At 52.5% G+C, this 19,590-nt stretch overlaps 1 protein-coding gene across 3 annotated transcripts in view; it reads left to right on the forward strand.

Moving 5' to 3' along the window:
- The window catches only part of TP53BP2 (tumor protein p53 binding protein 2), a 33,254-nt gene extending 15,876 nt beyond the window's left edge, over positions 1–17,378 (forward strand). The window contains exons 6-17 of one of the 3 annotated variants that reach the window (XM_081823003.1): positions 60–241; positions 555–719; positions 953–1,181; positions 2,333–2,437; positions 2,945–3,093; positions 3,836–4,295; positions 5,457–6,232; positions 8,628–8,765; positions 9,470–9,603; positions 11,275–11,441; positions 14,419–14,618; positions 16,599–17,378. In XM_081823003.1, the coding sequence (XP_081679129.1) occupies positions 60–241; positions 555–719; positions 953–1,181; positions 2,333–2,437; positions 2,945–3,093; positions 3,836–4,295; positions 5,457–6,232; positions 8,628–8,765; positions 9,470–9,603; positions 11,275–11,441; positions 14,419–14,618; positions 16,599–16,640 (2,747 nt within the window). In that variant the 3' untranslated portion in view covers positions 16,641–17,378. Of the gene's footprint in view, positions 1–59; positions 242–554; positions 720–952; positions 1,182–2,332; positions 2,438–2,944; positions 3,094–3,835; positions 4,296–5,456; positions 6,233–8,627; positions 8,766–9,469; positions 9,604–11,274; positions 11,503–14,418; positions 14,619–16,598 lie in introns of those variants that run through there. The other 2 variants (XR_014146025.1, XR_014146024.1) reach the window with 2 other exon arrangements.
- Positions 17,379–19,590: the final 2,212 nt, after the last annotated feature.

The following is a 19,590-nucleotide window of genomic DNA, read 5'->3' on the forward strand; positions in this document are numbered from 1 at the left end:
GAGTGCTCCTTTCTCATTTTTCTTTTCAACTCTTGTTGCTTTTCTCGTTCTCATTCTAGTGGAGGAGATTGAGCAAATGAATAGTTTGTTCCAGCAAAAGCAGAGGGAGCTCGTTCTGGCCGTGTCCAAAGTGGAGGGGCTGACCAGACAGCTGGAGATGCTCAAGAACGGCAGGATGGACGGCCGGCACGACAGTCGTTCCGCCGCGGCCGAGCTCGACCGGCTCTACAAGGAGCTGCAGGTGCGGCCCGCTCCAGGGGCACAGTCGCCACGGAAGTGGCTCCCAGGGCGGGATTTCGGTTTCTTTTCCTTAAAGTGGGGGGGGGGGGGACCTAAACCCCAGAGAGTCCAGAATAAACTTAAGAGCACCTGATACGGGAAAATTGGCGGCATTCCTTATGACCGCAGCTGGTGGGCTGATAGTTTTAAACCATAAGATGGAAGTGTGGACAGGTGGAAGGACCGTACGTCTTTAGGAATTATGTAATAGTCAAGCATGTGATTATCTGAGAAGTTTTACTTCCTGCCCCTCGGCTCCCCCCCATTTTATTCAGTTACGGAACACGTTGAATCAGGAGCAGAATGCCAAGTTGCAGCAGCAGCGCGAGTGTCTGAACCAGCGCAATTCAGAGGTGGCGGCCATGGACAAGCGAGTTAATGAGCTGCGGGACCGGCTGTGGAAGAAGAAGGCGGCGCTGCAGCACAAGGAGAGCCTCCCGGTAGGTGGCCGCCGGCCGCCCCGCGGGTCACGTGCGCCGCGCCCGGGTGGCCTTTGGGCAGAGGGCCTCCTGCTCGGGACAGAGCGAGGGCCGCCGCTCTGGCCGGGGCGGGGATTGGTCTGCGGCGTCTCCTATACGCGGGGGGCGAGACCCTGAAACTAATGAGCAAGTGTCACGGCCTCTTCTGGCTGGGATGCCGTCGGACTTGTCACGCTCCCGTGCCTCTCCCTAAGGTTTCATCTGATGGGAACCTGCCCCCGCAAGGGCTGCCGGCGCCCAGTCGCGTGGCCGCGGTGGGCCCCTACATCCAGTCGTCCACGATGCCCCGCGTCCCTTCGAGGCCCGAACTTGTGGTGAAGCCCGCTCTGCCGGATGGCTCCTTGGCCACGCAGGCTCTGGAAGGGCCGCTCAAAGTACACACACTGCCCAACATGCGATCTGGGGCCACCTCCCAGACTAAAGGTAAAACGGGTCACTTCCAGCCCCTTGCACAGTGTATTCTCCCCGTCCTCACCGTCATTACCCCCAGGTTGGGATTTTAAAAAAATGTATTTCTCTCCCTCGTTCATGTTTAAATCCTGAGAATCTCCTTGTGGTTTTTGCTAGCGCTGTGATACGTTTCTTAACCCTAAATAATGCAGTTCTGTTTGGGAAATGAGATGAAACATGATATTTCTGCAATGAAGGTAGTTTTGAATTCCTTCTTGTTAATGAGGACATTTTTATCTGATGTTAATAACTCGACCCCTTTTCCTTTTGTGTGAAAACACCGCGTACGTGGTAGTGGTGCCATCTTTACAGAAGGTGAGCCGGTGAGTGCATTCTACTGATGGGTGGTGCTCGCTGTGCGTACGTGCTTACGCAGGAGACTTTGCTTGCTAGCACTTTGTAGAATGAAGGTGAACCTTCTGGAAGCTCACAGTGACCATAACAGAAGCGCCTTGTGTTAGTGGTCTTGGCACTGTGTAGTCCTCGGTGTGTGGGGAGGTGCGAGCCAGAGTTTCGGGACAGGAGTCGTAGATGAAGGGAGGCTTGTAGGAGAAGCGGGACGAAAACGTCCTCTTTCAGACCCCTGCAAGAAGAAATAGCAGCCAGTCGCTGTCACATGCAGAAGATGGCTAGCTTTACAGTTGTGATTATTTTGTCGTAATTACCAGTGTGAAGCGATAGAGCCACCGGGTCTGGATTTCATTGCAGGAAGAACTGCTTCTGTTTTGTTCCTGTTAGGACAGAGCTAGGGCTTTGACGCTTCCCTATCTGTGTAGAGAAAACCTGCGCAGAGCGCGCCCACCTGGGGGACTGGTCGGCGTCCACATTTCTGCCTTTTTGTTGTGTGTGCGTCACTGGGGCGTAAGATACGCCCTGAAGCCCTTGGTCTGCGGAGCTGGAAGTTTTTTTCTGATGATGACGGTGCTGGTTTTGTACCAGTAAGAAGCAGGGTGTCTTCCCTGGTTCGAGCAGATTTTCTGTTTACTACAATTAATCTTAAATTTGTTTCAGTAAGTTTAAATTAGAAATCTAAAGTCTAATATTTTCTAAATAAGTTTAACGGGGGAAAAAAAAGAAATCTCTTTAATGTGCCGGGTTACCGTGTTTGTTTTTCTGCATTCTAGGCTCTAAAATCCATCCACTCGGCCCCAACTGGAGCCCCCCAAGTGCAGACATTTCTGCGAGCCAAGCCTCTGTGCCTGTGAGCTCGGGGGTTGCCCCGGACCAAGGTGGGGTTCTGTTCTGGCATCTGAGAGGCGCCCTGCACTCTTTCTTTTCTTCTTTTTTTTTTTTTTAAGATTGATTTATTAGAGAGAGAGTGTATGAGCGGGAGGGGCAGAGGCAGAGGGAGAGAGAGAATCTCAAGCAGACTCCCTGCTGAGCCCCATGTGGGGCTCGATTGCACAACCATGAGATCATGACCTGAGCCAAAACCAAGGGTCGGACGCTCAACCATCTGTGTCACCCAGGTGTCCCCTCAGTCGTCTTTAGTTTGTTCTCTAGTGTGGTAAACCTGGGGAACAGTGTTCATTTCCAGAACACCTTCGTTTAGCTGCGGAGTTAAAGTTCTCGCATTGTAGCATCCGGGCTATTCTCCAGTGAGCTTAATTAAAAATAGGGAAGCATGTCTCGGGTGCAGGGTTTCAAAGCGATTGAGGAGAGAGAACCTTCTGTGTGAAAAAAGAAGTCTTACTATGAATGGCTTGAATGTCCATGTGCTTTTTTTCTGTCTTCAGCTGATGATGGAGAGGTTCCTCTGAGGGAGAAGGAGAAGAAAGTGCGCCCCTTTTCGATGTTTGACACGGTGGACCAGTCTGCCGCCCCATCCCCCTTTGGGGCTCTGAGGAAAAACCAGAGCAGTGAGGACATCTTGCGGGATGCGCAGGTGTGAAGAATGGCTCAGTTTAACATTCAGTGGTAATTCTGTGTCCTCCTTAGAAGAGAGAGGCTGTTGTGTTGAGGGAGAGCAGGGAAAACCAAAGTATTTCTGGAAGATTAGAAAACAATTCTGTCATTTTGAATTCTGCAGCTTGAGCGTATTTGTGGTCTCACACCGTATGGGAGAAAGGCTGCCATACTTGCTGTTGGCTCCCATTTTGTGTGATTCTCTGGGAACTAGGAGTGCGCTGAAGCACGTCGTATTTGTGCTACCCAGCGACCTTGTGTCTTCAGAATCTGGAGCCGAGGTTGTGTCAGTAACAATTTGGTGGTGAATCTTCTGTGACCGTTAGGATCCCAGCCTTTGAGCAGTGGGTGATGGCGGCCTGCTCCCCGTTAGGTGTTTTGACCACAGTGATGTGATGTTCTCATGAGCGAGGATGATTTTGGGTTATTGGGGCCGTCTGTGAATATGTGAAGTGGCAGTTCAAGTCCCCGAGCGGGCACCCCTGGCTCCCGCATGGGAGCTGGCGACAGGGAAGAGGCCTCTGGGGCGGGAATCATAGTGCGTTCCTCAGGTTCCTTATCAAATGTAGTTCAGGGCAGAGACCTACACATTTTTAATGACTTGAAAATGTAGAGCTGATGTTCTCAGTGTACACTTATGTTTGCAGAATTCGGTTATCTAGAACATGCTGTGTACCCATTTGGACAGTGTTTTAACTGCTTTGTATGTGTGTGTGTTTCAGGCCGCAAATAAAAATGTGGCTAAAGTACCACCTCCTGTTCCATCAAAACCAAAACAGATTAATTTGCCTTATTTTGGGCAAACAAATCAGTCAGCATCAGACATGAAGCTGGATGGAAACCCTCAGCAGTTGTCAGCAGCTCTTGCGTCCGTGGGAAACAAACCAAAAACGGGGCAGCAGCAGAGGGTCGTGGTGGCCCCCGGTGCACCCTCGGCTGGCCAGGGCCAGGCCTTGTCTCCAGCTGGGAAGCAAGAGAGCCCCCCTGCCGCCGCCGTCCGGCCCTTCACTCCTCAGCCTTCCAAAGACGCCCCTCTCCCGCCCTTCCGAAAACCCCAGACCGTGGCAGCAAGCTCCATATACTCCATGTACACACAGCATCAGGCTCCTGGAAAAAACTTGCAGCAGGCCGTGCAGAGTGCGCTGACCAAGACGCATTCCAGAGGGCCGCACTTCTCAACCGGTGAGCTTCTGGGTCTCGTTTCCACTGGCACTCGAGGCGGCCAAGTCCTGCGCCAGAACGGTCACCTGTCGGCGAACAGCAAAGTTGATGGATGCTTTTGTTCTAAGGCTTCTTCTTACCTGGGGGCTGAAACAGGTTTCTGCTCAATGCCAAGTAGTAGTAAGTGAACGCCCTAGATGGAGAAAACCTGCGGCGCAGACACAGCCTTCTGCACCGTGGCGGCCGCGTGCCTTTGGTCCCCGCTCCCCGGGAGCTCCTCGTGAGTGAGGTGCACACGGTCCTCACCGCAGGGTTCGGTTCACCGGGTGCTCCTGGTGGTGGACGACGGGACAGCTGCCCTGAGTGTCTGTAAAGCTCACGCTCTTGACTGTATTTTAAGGTGTTCTGATGAGGACACAGCTGCTAGTTAGGTATAAAAACCTAGAAAGACTTACAGTCTGGTAACCTTTTGGGTTCTTTCTAAGAGTCATTCGTTTCTAAAACTAGAATCAAGTTCATCCCGTTTTAATTGAATAAGGTTGCTTTTCTGGTCATGAAATCAGCATGTAATTGTGCCCTGAAATGTCCCGCAAGTAACCAGACAACAAAGAATTTACACACGTGCTGCGGCTGAGTGTTGGCTTCAGTGAGGACTGCCTGACGCAGTAATTTGTGAATTGGGTAGTTTTGATAGAATCAGAATGATAAGGGGAATAGTTTTGGTAAGTACAAGTGGTTCTTAATAATGTTGTAAGCCAAGTACGATTTCCCCCAGTGATTTAGTTTTGAGACGAGGAAAGAGAGGGCGGTGCATGTTTAGTTTTAATCTAGATGCAGGAAAGATTGCCCGTTTCCATTGCTTTTTTACATTTTCGTATTTTGACATTTTAAGTTTGTATGCTACAGCCGGTGATTTCTTATAGTTACAATGGCAGCGTTTTTCTGCACGGTACATAAAATAATGGTGCACGTTCCCATCAGTGAGAGTTTTCATTCTGTGATAAGTTTACTGTGCGGAGATGGAAGCCTTGCTTTGTCCTTTGTTGTTTTTAAAAATCAGTCGTGTTGCAGGGTGCTGTTTAATAACTGAAGTTAAAGGAGGCTTTAATTACTGTGCCCTGTGTCTATCACTTGCTGGTTTGATTTAATCCTGATCAGGGCTTTGTTTCCGTTTCCAATCAGTATACGGCAAGCCCGTGATTGCGGCCGCCCAGAGCCAGCAGCAGCACCCGGAGAACGTGTATTCCAGCGGCCAGAGCAAGCCCAGCAGTCCCGAGCCCGACGTGGAGCCCGTGTCCTCAGGCCAGGAGAGCCACGAGAACGAACGAATTCCTCGGCCACTCAGCCCGACCAAACTGCTGCCCTTCTTGTCCAACCCCTACCGAAACCAGAGCGACGCCGACCTGGAAGCCTTGCGGAAGAAACTGTCCAACGCGCCACGGCCGCTCAAGAAACGGAGCTCGATCACGGAGCCAGAGGGTCCGAATGGGCCAAATATCCAGAAACTTCTGTACCAGAGGACTACCATCGCTGCCATGGAGACCATCTCCGTCCCTTCGTATCCGTCCAAGCCGACGTCAGTGGCGGCCGACTCCGAAAGCCCCATAGAAATCCAGAATCCGTATTTACACGTGGAGCCAGAGAAGGAGGCGGTCTCTCTGGTTCCTGAGCCAGTGTCCCCAGAGGATGTGGGGAGCCCCAGTTCCGAGAGCAGTGACACGCCAGCCCTCTCCCCCAGCCTCGATTATGTGCCCGAAGGAGTCCCAGACAGCAGCCCAGATTTCCAGAACAGTGTGGAAGAACCAAGTGCAGAGGCTCCCCATCTGCTGGAAGTGTACCTGGAGGAGTACCCCCCATACCCGCCCCCGCCGTACCCATCTGGGGAGCCAGAAGGGCCGGGAGAAGACTCGGGCAGCATGCGTCCACCCGAAATCACAGGGCAGGTGTCCCTGCCTCCTGTAAGTAACGTGGTGTCTCGTGGTCCTTTCAGGAGCCCCCTTCCCCCCCTGAACTTGTCAAAGACTTCCAGGTGGTTGACTCTCAAGACCCAGGGAAATGCGCACATTCTCAGGGCCATTTGCAAAAGATGGTCTGTGTGTGAATTGCCCGTGGTCGCCGACATGTCTACAGTTTCCCTTTTATTTTATGGCCCCCTTAGCGCTTGGTAGATCTCAGATGTATTAGAAGAATTTGGTAGATTCGGGATAAAGAACATCTTTATTATTTAGGAAGAACCCTTCTCTTTGTGAAGAGGCAGAGTTGGGTTCTTACGATACAAAGCACACGCCACTGAGGGCGGTCCTTGCTGGGGAGGCTGGCAAAGCTGGGAAGGGGAAGACCTGGCTCGGAAACTCCCTCACTCGACCAGCTCTGTGAAATCAGGCAGACGGTGCCCTTTTCTCTCCGGTGACGTCACTCTTTCACATTCTTCTTCCCCCCACAGTGACGTGTATCTTTAATGAACTGTTTTCAGGGGATCCTCAAACTTCCAACGTTGATAAACTTGGGAGGGTTTGGGACCGATGGGGACAGGATGAGCCTGTTCCTCTCCTCCCATGCAGGGGACCCCTGAGGTGCCCTTGAGCCCCGGCTGCCCTTCCTCCCAGGCTGTGCGTGTGTTGACTTGGGCACACGTGCCTTGTGATTGTTACGCCTTTGTTTGCGAGTCTGTCGTGTCCCTTTGAAGTCAGAGAGGATCAAAATCCCAGGGTGTCCTTAAGTAAAGTTGACCTTTTCAGGTGTAATTGGTGTCACGGTGTTTCTGTAGGATGCCAAACCATGAATTTTATTTTTTTTTATTTTTTTAAAGATTTTATTTATTTATTCATGAGAGACAGAGAGAGAGAGAGAGAGAGAGAGAGAGGCAGGCTCCCAAGGAGCAGGGAGCCCGATGTGGGACTCGATCCCAGGACCCTGGGATCATGACCTGAGCCGAAGGCAGACGCTTAACCATCTGAGCCACCCAGGCGCCCACCAAACCATGAATTTTAAAGACCAAAGCAAAACTGCATATTGTAGGGATCTTTTTAAAGTGCTGTATATGTTTGATCCCTTACTGCATCTTTGAGATGTAACGGTGTTCAGAGATAACGATCATCCCGATTTGTTGTGACTGCTGGTTACTGTGGACGTTTGCTTACAAGTTTTATACAGCACGCGCTGGATTCTAGGGGACAAGGTTTAAATGGAGGTTGGCCCTGGAAACGGCGCTGTGTCCTGTCCATCCTGGCTCGGGGCTCTCTGTGGCTGGTGCTGACCTTGCAGGAAGGAGAGACGAATCACACCTGTGTTTGCTGTGTCCCCCCCTTTGGTCGTCAAGTCCAAATGATTCACGCTTCCAGGGACAGGAGACTGCGGGTCCAGTGTCCTGGTCTGGCTTCGAGTGGGACCGAAGCGCATGTGTTGGGCCTGTTGGCGAGCGTGCGCAGGGCCCCTGCCTGTGAATGGCCACATAACGTTTACACTTCTAGTTTCCAAGAAACAACAGCAGTTGAGTTGTCGCACGTTTGTGAAATGGAGCGACGGCCACTTGATGTTTTCTAAACCTCAGTAGTTTTCCGCTTCCGAAATAAAATAAGGACTAGGCTGCGTAGCACAGTGTGCCCCAGGAAACGTTTCCATTTTGTTGGGCACGTGTAGGAAACTTACTCGATGGGTTGTTAGATCAGTTTTAACAGTTTTGCTGTAATAGTCGAAGGGCTTGACTAATTTGCTCGTGGATCTTGGAGGATAGTCAAATTCTGACTATAAGATAGGGGTAGCATTTGAAGACTGGAAGGGTTTCTCGTTAGTGTACCTAGACAGGCTGATAATGTGTATTGTTCCCGTAATTATGTGCTTTCCCCCGAGGAAGGTGGTTGAAAGGAAGGTATTTGGAGAAGCCAGCTGACTTGGATTTAAATCCCAGCTCTGGTGTTCCTGGCTGGGTGCCTTAACTTCCTTATCTGTAGAATGGGGTCACAGGGTTTCTGTGAGGAGTTCACGAGTGCATTAAACATTAGCCACGATAACTCTGAGTGTGCCTTTGCCTGGATTAATTGTGTGAGGTTTGCCAACCTTGATCAGATAGGGAATTGAAGACCAGTCTCGGCTGATTTTACGCCCCACGGAAGGCCAGCTGTGGTGTCACTCCCACGTGACCTCGCGGTGTGTGTATTCAGTAAGCTGCGTATTGTGGTTTAGCTGCATCTCTGGGTAACGTTGCATGTCAATAAAATGTGCTGATAGAGATTTTTAAATGTCCTTTTACTTCCGCAGCTGAGATGCTCCTCCTCCCCTTCCCAAGGTCTGCTCGCTGCCATCGAGGTCTGCTCGCTGCCATCGGGGTTCTTACATCCTGCCTCTCTTCCACAGGGCAAAAGGACAAACTTGCGTAAAACTGGTTCGGAAAGGATTGCCCATGGGATGAGGGTGAAGTTCAACCCCCTTGCTTTACTTCTAGATTCGTCTTTGGAGGGAGAATTTGACCTTGTACAGAGAATTATTTATGAGGTATGATTGGATTCGTAGATTCTTGAATACAGCGTTCCTCTGCTTAGGAAGCTCCTCTAGAGGGGGTGGGGGCGAGGTGTGGAGGGAGAGATGTGGAGGGAGGGAGGGAGGGAAGGGGAGGGAGGCAGGGACGGGGAGCGCGCTCACACAGGCTCACACAGGCTCACACACAGGGCTGCGCTGAGGTGACTGTGGGGTTTGGGGTGACGTGGAAGTGCGGTTTTCCCCAGGGTTCCTCCCGAGTACTTTTCTGTCCGGGGAGACGGTTCCCCTCTGTTTATAGCTGCTTCTGGGTGGACGCAGACTTGCGGTGTTAGGTTGCACATGTGGTCCCTATTTTCAGAAGCCTGCTATTTAAAATATTCTTAGCTGACCTTTTTTCCTTTCTATGGCAAATACACCTTCTCCTCAGACACTAATTTGTGGTAGGGGCCGGAGGGTAACTAACCAAAAATAGTTCCCAGCACCTCTTCATTTTTAAGACCTTTTTACAGTGAGTGCCTATTTAACATGGCTATTCCGGCGGTTTTACTTTTAGACTTGAGGTTGGTGTAGTCGTCTTGGCTCCTGGAGGTTTTAATTATAACTAAAAAAAAAAAAAAAAAACAACAACCCACAGGAGCCTGTTTTTGTTCCCTTGATCCTGAAGAGCCAGGTGATAGTGACCTGAGCAGTGACGGTCCCCCTTGGTCTCGATGTCACAGGTTGACGACCCGAGCCTGCCCAATGACGAGGGCATCACGGCTCTGCACAACGCTGTGTGTGCGGGCCACACGGAAATCGTTAAGTTTCTAGTGCAGTTTGGTGTGAACGTCAATGCCGCAGACAGTGATGGATGGTAAGTCCCCGGCGCCCGCGTGTGTCCCCGGGTGACACTCCTCTCGCTCCCATTCTGGAAGCACGTGCAGTTTTATAAAGTATCGTAGTCGAGTGATAAGGAGATGTCACCAGGTGTCACAGACATAGCTGAGTTGGCGAGTTTGAGAGATGCTGGGTCAAGCCCGGTTCTGCGAGCCTGGTGACATCTGTCTTCAGTACACTGATGTCCACAGTGCATCTGCAAGAGGGAAGCAGAGTTTGTAGCCTTTCCCAAGTGTCTTTGACCGTGGAATCCATTTTTCATGGAGAGTTCTGTGGAATGGTTATGTGCATAAGACACAGGACACATTGTTTTAAATGACGAGTCGTCTTCATAGGATAATGGATTATTATTACATACTGAAACAAGGGGTCCTGATAAGGTCACGCCCGATAACTGTAACAGAACAGAGAGTAAATTTTGTAATTTTTTTCTTTTTAAAGAAAGTATAAATTTATAATATGATATTTCTTTGGAAGAATACAAAAAAACTTTTTTATATATACAATTTCTTAAAGGTAAACCCATTTTTTAATCTAGTCCCTTCAAATTTACATATATGTATATTTTGTAGCCTAATTTTTTGGTTTAACTTTATAATTTAAGGAAAACAAATTCTTTTTTTAAAGTAAGCTCTATACCCAGCATGGGGCTCGAACTCATGACCCCAAGATCAAGAGTTGCACACTCCCCTGACTGAGGCAGCCGGGTGCCCCCAAAACAAATTCTTAATGTGTCATTGTGTCTTTATTTCCTTATTATTAGCAGTTTAGATTGTATGTAGTTTTTCACTATTAGAAAAGCCGTGCACTTAAAAAATCTGCAGTGATCTTCACCAGTCTTTGGCCGGCAGTGTTCTGGGGTGCAGGATGGGGAATACGTGGTTTTGGAGACTCTACACGTGAGAGGAATGGGATGATGAGGGGAGGGACGAGAAGGGTGAATACATGCAGTCCGTGTGATCGGGCCTGGGTCTCACGCCGCGGTCCTTCTGTGAGCTGCACGCAGGCTCCTCTTCCTCCTTCGTGAGTCTGGGGTCGCTCAGAGCACGCAGTAAACGTGTGAGCGGCTGGAGGGACTCTCCGTAAGGCCATCAGTAAGGTCCCCCCGGCCGGTGGCCTAACAAACTGAAATGTGCATATTTCACAGTCGCTTTTCTGGTCTGCATTGAATTGACAAAGCTTTACTCAATCAAAATTCAGTTTGGACCCTACAAACTGTTAGGTTAAGGCAGTTTTCTGTGTGCGACCCAATTCCCTCTTTAGTGGGACCGGGGAGGGAGTACGGCCGTGCACCTGTTTCGGGTGAGGCCTGTGCCGTCAAGACTGCTGCGCCCTCCACGCTGCCCGGGACACGGGGGCAGGTGCTCCGGAACATCTCGCCCCGTTTAGACCGTTGCATGCATCTCACGTCCTTGCACTCAGTCCATGATTCCTCTCGCCCTCCGTGCTGCCCCGTGCAGCGCCCAGGGTGTCCCGTCCTCGACTGGTCCTCCCTGCCTTCCTCCCATGGGCTCAGGGATCCGTGCGTTACCGATTGGTTTTCAGCAGAAGGGCCCAGACAGTACACCTTGGAGTGGTTCCCACGGGCGGCCGGGCCGCAGGTGTCGCGTGCGGGGAGACCTGTAGCCTGCTGTGTGTCGCTCCACAGGACCCCGCTGCACTGTGCGGCCTCCTGCAACAACGTGCAGGTGTGTAAGTTCCTGGTAGAGTCCGGAGCCGCCGTGTTCGCCGCGACCTACAGCGACCTGCAGACCGCCGCAGACAAGTGTGAGGAGATGGAGGAGGGCTACAGCCAGTGCTCACAGTTCCTTTACGGTTTGTAACCGCCATACGCCAGCGCGCTGATGACGGCGCGGGTCTGCCCTCTGTGTCTGGGGTACGATTTGCTCAGTGTTTCAACATCAGGAAACGTTTTTGTGTTGTGCGCAGTCCTGGGCACTGAGAACAGGGCAGCCTCGATGCCCCAGATGAATGCAGCGCTTGTGCGTGGGCCTCCGAGCGGCCCTGCTGGGGACGGCCTGAGCTGGCCACCCGCCCCGCGGCCCCTGTCCCCGTGCGGGCCTGAGACTGGGCCCCTGCAAGTGGAACCCCCTTCCATGGCGGACCCAGGATTTCCCACTGGATCAGACTTGTCATAAAGTAAAGGAAGGGCAGCACCTGTTTCAGAGCTGATTTTGTTGTCTTCATTTTGCGTTTATGATTCCGAGGGAGGACATCAGCTCTGATCCTAGAGAACAAGGGACTTGAGGTGTCAGATGGGCGTCTGTCAGGTCGCGTTTCTGGTCACGACCCTTACAAGTTGAGGTTAACTCTTCCTAGCTGGGCTGGAGCGGAATTGAGGAGAGGTGGTGAGCAGGTGCCAGGACGCCGTTCCGCTCGTGCTCTGGGAAGCTGCTCCGCCTGGCGGTGGGAGGGTGCGAGGCTGGTGAGCCTGCGTCCCCGCGTGGCTGCGTCCCGGCTCTCAGGCTGTTCTCAGGCTCCGGGCCGGGCCGGCGCGGTGACCTTGCAGCTCTTAACGCTCACTGTGGGCACTGAGGGTGACCGCTCATTCCTGTACCAATCTCTGGATCGGGGATAATTTTGATAGACTGACATTTTACTATTAAGATATTAATATATACTTTGTCATATGAGCTGTATTGGCCATCTTAAGCTTTACTTCATTATGAAACATGATCTTTAAAAACAGGAGGGACATCTGATCGGAGGCTTTACTTTATGGAACGTATCATAGACTCCAAGAAAGCGTGTCTCTGCCGTAGATGTTGAAATGGCAACGGCCTGGCTTCTCCCTGGTCTGGTCTGGGGGCCCCTCCCCGACGTGGGCCCTCACACCTGTGGCAGCTGCGACCTTGACCTTGAATGTTTTCTTCCTCACGTTTATCATTCCTTGCTTTTTAAAAATCCCTCTATCACCTGGGAATGAATCCTGTAACCCCTGGGTTTGCCGTTTCTGGGAAGTAAGTCATGCTGTGATTCTCCAGCTTGCGTTTCCGTTCACGGTAGTTCTGGAGCCTCCTCTGTGTGGTGATGCTGGTTCTTGCTGTCTGCCCCGCTTACGGCTGTGACTGCCGCGTCTGTCCTTCCGTTCTGCCTTGGAGCATCAGGGCGCGCGTTCACTCGCAGTTACAGACTGTCCACCCAGAGGGGCACTTGGTCCCAGGGACACACGCCTAGTTCCTTCCCCGCCATGTCCCCCTCTGGCCCCTGCTGGACGTGGGGTGAGAGCCCGCGGGGCTTCAGGTCGCTTACCCAGTGACCCGTGATACTGAGCATGTGTTCAGACCCCTCAAAAAGAATTTTAAACTCTTAGTTCGGTGAATAGCAGAGTAAGGAGAAATTTTTTTCCATTCCTGATGACTTCTTGGAAATGAGAATGAAGTTGTTTTTTTATTAGAATATGATTTTCTAATTCTGACCAAATATCTTTTAATTAGTATTTTACAGTTATTCAGGTTTGCCCAGAGTAATCTCACTGACACTTTGGGGAGCTGTTGTTTGAGCAAACCACAGTGCCATTTCTCCCCTGCCCCTTCCCTGCTCCCACTCTAGCCTGGTGGAGTCCGAGTTCGCTCAGGGCGTCACCCTTATGGGGCTCACGGTCACAGGGAAGTTGGAAGTGTAAGCATCCCCATTAGTAGAAGCCTGACCCTTAGTCGGCAGAGCCTCTGATGGAAAAGAGCAGCTCCGTGTCTTGTGTCAGTTTTGCCCAGAGCTCCATCGTGGTAACTGATAGACAAATAATAAGTTCATAATTATGTTCAGTGTCCACAAGAAGTTGAAAAATCTGACTATTTAAGGGCAAGCTGACACTTTCCCTTAAAGGGAAAACAGTAACCAGCTCTGGAGTGCTCGGACCTCCTGACCTGCCTAACCCTTTTGGCCCACAGCCCACAGCGCACCCACCCCCTCGCTCGCCCTGTGCCCGCCTGGCCCCGTGCCCGCCCGGCCCCGTGCCCGCCCCCTGCCCTCACCCTGTGCCTACCCTGCACCCACCCCTGCACTCGCCCTGTGCCCACCCGGCGCTCGCCCCGTGCCTGCCCTGTGCCCGCCCTGCATCTGCCCCTACACTGTGCTTGCCCCGCCCCAACACTCGCCCTGCACTTGCCCCGTGCCCGCCCCCGCGCCCGCCCCTGCGCTCGCCGTGCCTGCCCTACCCCCGTGCCCGCCCTGCACCCACCCTGCGCCTGCTCCATGCCTGCCCCGCGCCTGCCCTGTGCCGGTGAGGGGAGAGTGGAGGAGTGCAAAGTAGGGCTGAACATGCAAGTCTGTCACTATAGTGAAAGTGGACGTTTGTGGGTTTCTGTATCTTCTAGAATTTGGATCTTCATGACTTTAGACTTGACTCTGTATCATGTCTGAAATATTTCCGCATTCTAACGTATCTTACAACTTTCTCCCTCTCCCTTTCCCCACTTGGAAATGGGCAGGGCCTGCTCAGTAGACACTGTTGTCGCGGCTGCTGTAGGTTCCAGGTCAAGAGTCCCCCGGTCCCCACGCTTAATTCGACAGGCAGAGCGCTCACTCTTCTAATAGCCTGGACAGTTCATTTTTATTCCTGGGCTTGCAGGAGTTTCTGTACTAAGACTAGTTTCTGAGCTGCCTTAGGCTCGCCGAGACTAACGTGTCTCGTGGGACATCCCCCCTGGGTTTGTTCACGGGGTGCTTCGTGTGGTATTTTCAGCTTCCTTGCGCCTGCCCGGTTCCCCTCCTTTGGCTCCGTGGAGCCGAGGGTTGGAAGAGTGGACAGTCTGAGTCATGTGTCCTGTGTGGTTTCTTCCTGTCATTTCAGGGGTTCAGGAGAAAATGGGCATCATGAACAAAGGAGTCCTTTATGCGCTCTGGGATTATGAGCCTCAGAATGGTGACGAGCTGCCCATGCGAGAGGGGGATTGCATGACTGTCATCCGCCGGGAGGACGAGGAGGAGACCGAGTGGTGGTGGGCGCGCCTGCACGACCAGGAGGGCTACGTGCCGCGCAACCTGCTGGGGGTAAGTTACGCGGGCAGCCGGCGCTTCTGGGTGAGCCGGGCCGTGCGGGAGCACGCTGTGTCCGGCCAGGCTCGCTGCCGCCGACCGCCCTTTGCTCGCGCCCATGGGAGGTCAGAGTTTGGGCCGTAGGGGAGGGTCCACGTGCATGCCCGCTACCGCCCGAGGTCGGGGCCCTGCTGCATCCAGGCAGCGTCAGGTGTGCGCGTACCTTTGGCTACAAATGAGGATCTGCGGAGCCGGCGCGCAGAGCCTTCCCTCCGGCTCGGGAAAGCAGTCCAGGCGTGTGAGCCCATGCAGGCCGATGGCCCTGCTGCGTCCGGTCAGAGGGCCGGCTGTGCTTGGCACAGGGCTCTCGGGAGTGTTTGCAGGGAGGAGGCGAGGAGGGTAGGCCGAGGGCAGAGAGGGGAGTGACGTCCTGTGTGCGCAGGGCCTGAGAGGAGAGTCTAAACCAGAAGAGCTGGGGTGGGGGGGGGCGGCGGTCAGCACCGTGGCTCCCGCCTCCGCCCCTGCGCGCTCACCGCTGGGCAACAGGGGCGTGGCCGGCGGGCGCGGGGAACACTGCCTCCCGAGACCGCTGGGGTGTCTGCTGGTCGGCTCCCGTCGGACCCATGGTCCGTGCGGCTGGAGCTGCTCTGGGGTCGAGGCCGCCAGCCCGGTTCCTTGTGCGAATGCGTGGTGGCGGAGCCGCGGCGCTTTCCATGGCGTGTCCCGGGTGTGGGGACCTGGAGTCTCCTCCTGACCCTCCTTGTCCGTTCTTGTGTCTCGTGCGTCCAGACTGCTGCCCCCGGTTGCACGGGTCCTTATTAGTCAATCTTTGGGGCTTAGTATCCGCTGGTATGGTCTTAATGAAAATTACCAAGAATGGATGAAAGTCAAAGAGCACTGAGCCATGGAGCCCCTGAAGCTTCCCAGCGCCCCAAACACCGGCAGCTCGCACTCGTTCTAGTTTCTTACCTGGGAAAACCTCTTCCAAGTGCCTGCTGATCGGAGTCTTTAATTTTACTTTTCTAAAAAAGAGGTCCCGTGACTCATGAACCAAGAAGCCTCACTTGCCCTGGGTGTGGAGGCACTTGGGCCCTCAGAAGGCTCTGACATCAGCAGACCAGACCCAAGATTTTCATGTTGATCTGGCATTTAAATATTCTTAGCCTTTTGGAAATCTCTTTGGGGTAGAAGTGGCCTCTCAGTAACTTTTTTGGGTTTCCTTGGAGGTTCAAAAAATGGAAATCATATAAATGTTGAGCTTTTAATCAGAGGCTCAGATGGGAGCCTGGAAGATTGTATTGACTACTGATCTTTTCTCAAGAAAACAATCTTTTGTATAATGTTGATCCACCAGTTAGTTTTTCAGTTTTGGCTGGAAGTCTGAGTCTCCCTTCTTACAGTGAACCTTGTTCCTTTTGTCTATGCAGCCGGAGGACGAGGAGGCTTTGTGTAGTTTGCCAGTTGAACTGCTAGTTTGACTCGCTCTTGGCTTCCAGACTGCAGATCTTCTGACCTTCACAGGCTCCTCTCCACCTCTTGTTATGGAAAACACAAAACCACAAAAGTCCACAAATAAAAAACTCCACTTACCCTCCCTTAAATCGGTACCTTTTAGTCTGTGGCATTTCGTGGCTGACAGTCTCAGGTCCCACGAGAGTGGTTGTTGGGCTGTTACGAGTGAAGTTGAAAGACCCCAGAGCACGCGGTGCTGCAGACCACCTCCCGCCGTCACAGGCTGAGCCCACGGGCCAGGGCTTAGCGCCATCATGCCTTTTCACGTCCGTGCGCCACAGTGTTGTGCCTGGTGGGGAACCCCTGTGACCTTCGCACAGGAGTTGCTGAATGTGAATCTTTGTGCCCTCAGACAGCTCTGGGCGCCTCGTGGCAGAAAGAGTTCTTTCCTTAGTTCCTCTCCTGTGACACCAGCCCCCCGCCCATTACACTCCTGCGGGTCTGTCTCTACAGCGTGTAAACCGTTTTTCTGTTCTCTTGCAGCTCTACCCAAGAATTAAACCAAGGCAAAGGAGCTTGGCCTGAAACTTTACAGAATTTTAGTGTCTGAATAATTAATCTTTGTTATCACTAAGAAGAAGTAATGTGATTGTTTTTGGCAAAAATTTCACAAGACTGACTTTAATGACAACGTAACTTGAAAGCAGTACAGAATGTCCTCTGGAAGAAAATGAAGGATTGGGGAATTTGCTATCCGTGGGGGACATTCAGCGTGATGGACTGGAACTTAGAAGTCAGCTGATCACACTGTTGGGGAACAGTGTTTACGGAGCACTTGGGAAGATGAAAAGTGACCGTCCTGGTTTTCTCCAGAAATAGGGCCATTCATTGGGCTCCTGGGAAGTTGGCTTCATGTCCTGCTTGGTTGGTGTTTGTCCGCACCTCCCCTGCCCCAGCCAGAAAGGCCCAGTGCCACCGAGGCAGCACCTCTGCCTGTCCCCCCCTTAGGTCCCAGGGGACCCAGGGGACTCGGGTGCCCCGCGCACGCATGTTGTTGGTGAAGAACTAACTGTTGGTCAGTTGTCGGCAATCCCTTTATGATAGTTCTTCAGAATTACACATATGTTTGAGATATTGGAACCAAGCTGTAGCACAGCTAATTAGATTTAGAACTTTGTTTTTAGGAGGAATTTGAATCTATATTTATTGTCTTTTGTATCTTGGAAATTGGAGACTTGCTATATAGACTTACCCATGATATTTGTCAAGATCATAGCTGACTTTAAAAACAATTGTAATAAAATTAAACTTTTTGACTCCAAAGCTTTTTACTCGTTTTAGTTTTTTGTGTCATTAAAAGCCTTGTTTAAAGTTCATAAGCCGTTGGGTGGCTTACCCAGTGGGAAAATAGTATTTCTTTACCAGCCATGTGATTACATGGAAGAAGTGTTTTCTTGCTTGCAGAAAACTCGGTTTTGTAATTGGTGAGTTTTGTGGTGGCCCTTGGTAGAGAACCATGGGGACGGAGGGTCTCACCATCCCTCAGCCTCTGTGAGACGGTCTCATCCTGGTCTACACTGTCCATACTCATTTGTGGGATGAAAACATACATAGACAGGGTCTCTGCATTGGTTTTTAATATGTTACCAAGTTTGTGAATGGCTTTGGAACCCACTCTGCTTAATGGAACTATTTTCAGTTAATATAAGCCACAAATGAAGAACAAGTGCTCACTTCTCCTTATATGTTTTTATGAGCACCTAAATTACAGCAAGAATGAATGAAAGAACATCCCACGCTCATCTGAATAATGGAGAAATAGGGACAACTGAGCTAGCAGTCGGAAGACATGTGTGGTGGACAGAATTCTGAGGATGCTCCCCATCTTCCTGCCTCTGGGGTGACGGTGTTTGGAGGTGGGGCCTCCGGGAGTTGAGGCGCACGTGATGTCAGGTAGAGCCCCCCCCTCCTTCGTGCCCTTGGAGGAGGAAGAGGCCACGGCCCTCCCCTCTGCCATGTGCGGACATTGCAAGAAGGTGGCCATCTGCTCTCTGGGTAGGGTCCTTGCCAGACGGCACGTCGGCTGCACCCTGATCTCGGACCCACAGCCTCCAAAGCTGAGAGGTGGGTGTGTGTTGTGTGAGCCCCCAGGCCGTGGGGTTTTGTTCTGGAGCAGAGCAGACTAGGAGTTCCGGTTACCCGGCCAGACACTGATCTAGGTGCTTCTGTGAGGGAATTTTCCCATCAGCTGACCTGGGGACAGGGAGGTCACTCTGGGCTGCCAGGTGGGTGCAGGAGAGGTGTGAGGTGGGAGGGGCTCAGCCCACCACTGCCCGCCCGAGGAGAAAGGGGTCCCATGCCAGGAAAGATGGAAAGCCCCTGCCGACAGCTAGGAACCCTCCCTTGGGTCTCTGCTGGGACTGGCCAGTCCCATGGGACCGTGAGGTGATGGGTGTTTGGTGTTTTGTTTTTTGTTTTTTTTTAAGATTTTATTTTTAAGTAATCTCTATTCCAGTGTAGGGCTTGAACTCACGACCCCGAGATGAAGAGTCACACGCTCCTTTCATTGAGCCAGCCAGGCCCTGGAGGATGGGTGTTTAAGCCGCTAAGCAATAGGCATCAAGTACGACGGGGCCTCTGGGCCTGGTCTGGCTCTTACCCACCGGCTGCGCGACCCTGCCTGGGACACGCAGTTCAGCGTCACCTCTGCACACCTCGGTGCGGAGGGGCCCATGCCAGGTACTGTACGTGGAGGTGCCGGGAAATTGTAAAGAGTCGCTCAGATGTACGGGACAGACGACATGAAAATTAGGAGAACGTGATCATCCGTTGGCTTCGCCCTAAACGGAGAACATTTGCTTGTATTCTTCCTCTTGGTTTTTTCCTTGTTTATCATCAGAGCATCCTTGCATCAGAGGTTCTCGTAGAAATATTTGCAAGTACAGGGAAGGGTCGCGGAGCGGGGTCGCGGAGCTGGGGTCGCGGAGCTGGGGTCGTGGAGTGGGGGTGGGGTGCTACTGGGACCGCCCGTAGCGTGTCGGGTCAGTGTCCCGGCCACGGGTTTCTCTGCAGGGGTTGAGAGCGCACAGCTTCAGTGGCTGTGGTGTTGTGCACGTGAGGTTTGCTTAGGAGCACAATTTCCGATGGCTGTGCGATACCGCACATGTGAGGGACCCCGGTCTGACCCGGGCGTGTGCTGGTCCCCAGTTCCCAGAGTGACGCCCATGAGGCATCTTCATGGTGGCCTTTCTAGATTTTTGAAGAAGGGGGAGTAGGGCAGCTGGAGGGTGGGCCCTGCTGCAGAGGGGCTTCTCGTGGGGGTGGAGGGGGACACATGGAGGACAGGGGCAGAGGGCAGAGGTCACCGTGTCAAAGGCACAAAAAATTGGGAAGATGCTGCTGGTTCTCCTTCATAGGTCTGGGCACTGGGAGGTAGGCGGTGGCCAGAGGAAGCAGCAGGGCCCAGGTGGCTGTGGGAGGGGAAGGTGGGGGGAGAGCGAGGGAGAGGGGAGGGGGGAGGAGGAGGAGGGAAGGG

This window comes from Leptonychotes weddellii, chromosome 6 (assembly GCF_054177405.1).
Source record: "Leptonychotes weddellii isolate Sample4059 chromosome 6, ASM5417740v2, whole genome shotgun sequence".
In the NCBI taxonomy this organism is placed as follows: domain Eukaryota; kingdom Metazoa; phylum Chordata; class Mammalia; order Carnivora; family Phocidae; genus Leptonychotes; species Leptonychotes weddellii.